The sequence below is a fragment of the Apaloderma vittatum genome, unplaced genomic scaffold (assembly GCF_000703405.1).
Source record: "Apaloderma vittatum isolate BGI_N311 unplaced genomic scaffold, ASM70340v1 scaffold27031, whole genome shotgun sequence".
In the NCBI taxonomy this organism is placed as follows: domain Eukaryota; kingdom Metazoa; phylum Chordata; class Aves; order Trogoniformes; family Trogonidae; genus Apaloderma; species Apaloderma vittatum.
Genome location: NW_009698925.1, coordinates 14,471 through 17,114, shown reverse-complemented (window position 1 = coordinate 17,114; position 2,644 = coordinate 14,471). Strand labels below are relative to the sequence as shown.

The 2,644-nt window shown below is 42.3% G+C and overlaps 1 protein-coding gene across 1 annotated transcript in view; it reads right to left on the bottom strand.

Annotated features, from left to right (window-relative positions):
* Positions 1-1,492: 1,492 nt before the first annotated feature.
* Positions 1,493-2,644, bottom strand: part of OPN3 (opsin 3) — a gene marked incomplete at its 5' end in the record, with an annotated part of 5,677 nt that continues 4,525 nt past the window's right edge. Inside the window, one exon of the mRNA XM_009878197.1 lies at positions 1,493-1,756. Coding sequence (XP_009876499.1) covers positions 1,493-1,756 — 264 coding nt within the window. The remainder of the gene's footprint in view (positions 1,757-2,644) is intronic.

The following is a 2,644-nucleotide window of genomic DNA, read 5'->3' as shown; positions in this document are numbered from 1 at the left end:
AACCCCTAACATTCTGTGATTCTGTGATATGGAAAAGCTCCATGTTCCAGACCCACACTGCCTATTTAGCAGACTAAAGGAGAGAAGTTATACCAGGGTAAGAGATGTGGTAGAGAACCAGCTGTCATAATTCAGAATTAGCTCTCTAACTTACTCACCCAACATGGATAGGAAGCATGTCTGGGGCAGAACCCTGTGGCCATATTGTACCAGCAAGAACTACAAAGGTGAGGTGAAAGACATTAAAATCCCTATCTATTCTGTTTAGTGAGCTCCAAGACCATCATTGCTCACACAGCAACTTAGGCAAAAGTTACCCTGCTCTTCTCTAACCGTTACTTTCCCCAGAGTACCAGAGCAGGTTCAGGATTAATACAGGATGATGCTCTTGGTTCATGTAAAGAATAAGATGCATAAATCCCATACAGTTTAAAAAAAAATCAAAAAATCCAATTCTCCCTTTTCACTGACCTCTTTTCACTGGTGCTTTGATTTGTATGACTTTCTTCACTACATAGCTCAGGGGTTCTACTAGGTAGCACCAAGAGAATGGCTTGCTGAGTACACAGGGACATCTTTCTGGGGGCTTCTTGTTTAACCATAATCCTAACCATTGTTGACATCACCTTTCCCACTCTCAACCCTGCAAAGCACTGATTCACACCAACTAAGCCGTAGCCAACTTCAAACATTCTTCCTTCTTCTCTGATAACTCTGCACGTTGCGAATGCTGGCAGTTCAGGGATAACTGAAGCTGAAGGAACCTCAGGAAATCTCTGGTCTGACTTGTTCCACTGCTTGGCTGTCCTTGGGGTAAAAAAGCTTCTTCTATTCCATCCAAATCTCTTTTGTTTCAGTTCATGCTCATTGTCTGCGATCCTCCCACTATGAATTGCCCTGAAGAGCCTGTCTCCATCTTGTTAAAAAACTCCCCATTTCTATTGAGGGAATCCACTGAACTCACCCCACTTTACAGATGTCTTTCTCGTATTGAGGTTCCAAAACTAGATGCAGTATCTAGATGTGGCCTAATAAGGGCTGAGTCGAGGGTATAATCACCTCAAACTACTGGCTCCAATCCTGTCCCTACAGCTTGGGATGCTGGTGCCCCTCCTTGCTGCCAGGACACACTGCAGGCTCATGCTCTGCTTGTTGAGCAACAGAAGTCCACATCCTTTTCCACAAAGCTGCAACCCAGGCAGCCAGGGCCCAGCCTGTTGTGCTGTAGCATCTGTCTTCCTTCCTAAGCACAGGGCTTTGCACTCGCCCTTGCTGGACTTCGTAACAGCGCATTCTTCTGGCCTGATCAAGTTCTCCAGAATGGCAATCCTACAATATACTTTAAGAAAATTGCAGAATCCCTTCAGTATTTCACAGCTGAAGAACATGGTTTCCTCTGGCAGCCCACAGACCCTGCCACTGAAACCAATCTCCAACCTAAACAGTCCACTGGCTGAAGTCCATCTCACTCTCATCTCTCTTTGGCTCATCTCTATAGTGGTTTTACTTGGATGACATTTACATTTGTCCCACTGTGTTTACTGTTGTCATCTATTTGCTGAGTGTCATCACTGGTGATAATAAAAATGATGGAGGAGGAGCTGAAAGTCACTTTCTTCTTTGGCCTGTCTCCTGCTTTCTGAGACATAACTATTGGCCGTATTGGTTTGTCACTCCTTGTTGCTGGTGTCTCTTTCACGGTCCTCTGGAATCTCATCAGGCGAAAGCACAAGAGTTGCAAAAGGCATTGTCGAAACTGCAAGAGAGAATAAATAGAGTGAAGTTACAACTTTCTAAGCTTTCACATCCTCAGCATTCACTGTCATATACTACCCAGTGAAGACAGCGGTTTAGTAAATGACTCAAATAACAGATTTCTTCATATCTCCACCTTGTTCCAAGTTTCAGTGCTGTAACAAACATGGATTTTTAGTGGTGCTTTCTCTCTCAAAGAGCTGAATAGGATCATCTAGCCCATAGAGGGCACTGAAACGTAATTTAATATTTTACCATCAGCAAGATCTGCCATCTGCAATTTGCAAAGTACAAAAGGAAAAGGCTCCAAAGTGTGCTACAGGTATTGTTCATATATTAAAAAAAAATTAAACAAAAAAATCACACGTGATCTGGCAGGGGAAGAATAGTCTCAGAAACACTTCACAGGAAGATGCAGAGGTAAGGAACAAAGGGAGGAAGGGGATACAAGGTGTTTTCTTTTTAAAGAATTCCAGGGTCTGGAATTTTAGCAAAAAGCACTGAATATCACAGACACAAAAATGAAATTTCAATGGTCCGTAACACAGAAATAAAATGTTCCCATTGAATATGGAAGAAACAGAAGTCTTTCAGCTATCTAGAAGCCACTTATGATACAGGAAGTCTGTTCTACTTCATGACTAAATAATGCAACGTATTCAGCAAAAGCTCACATCAAGATATAGTATAATTGTGGTAGTGGCACTTTTTATAAATGCTCCAATCATGGTCTCCCTTTCAGAAAGCAAAGCATTCGGGTATGGGGTTTCAAGGATGCCCTCATTCAGTAGTTCCATGTCTGCATACATCTAAATCTGAAACACGATCCTTTGGGGAAATTCTCTGGTTTCCTAAGAAATAACTGGACAGCTTCTTCTTCTTTTAATAA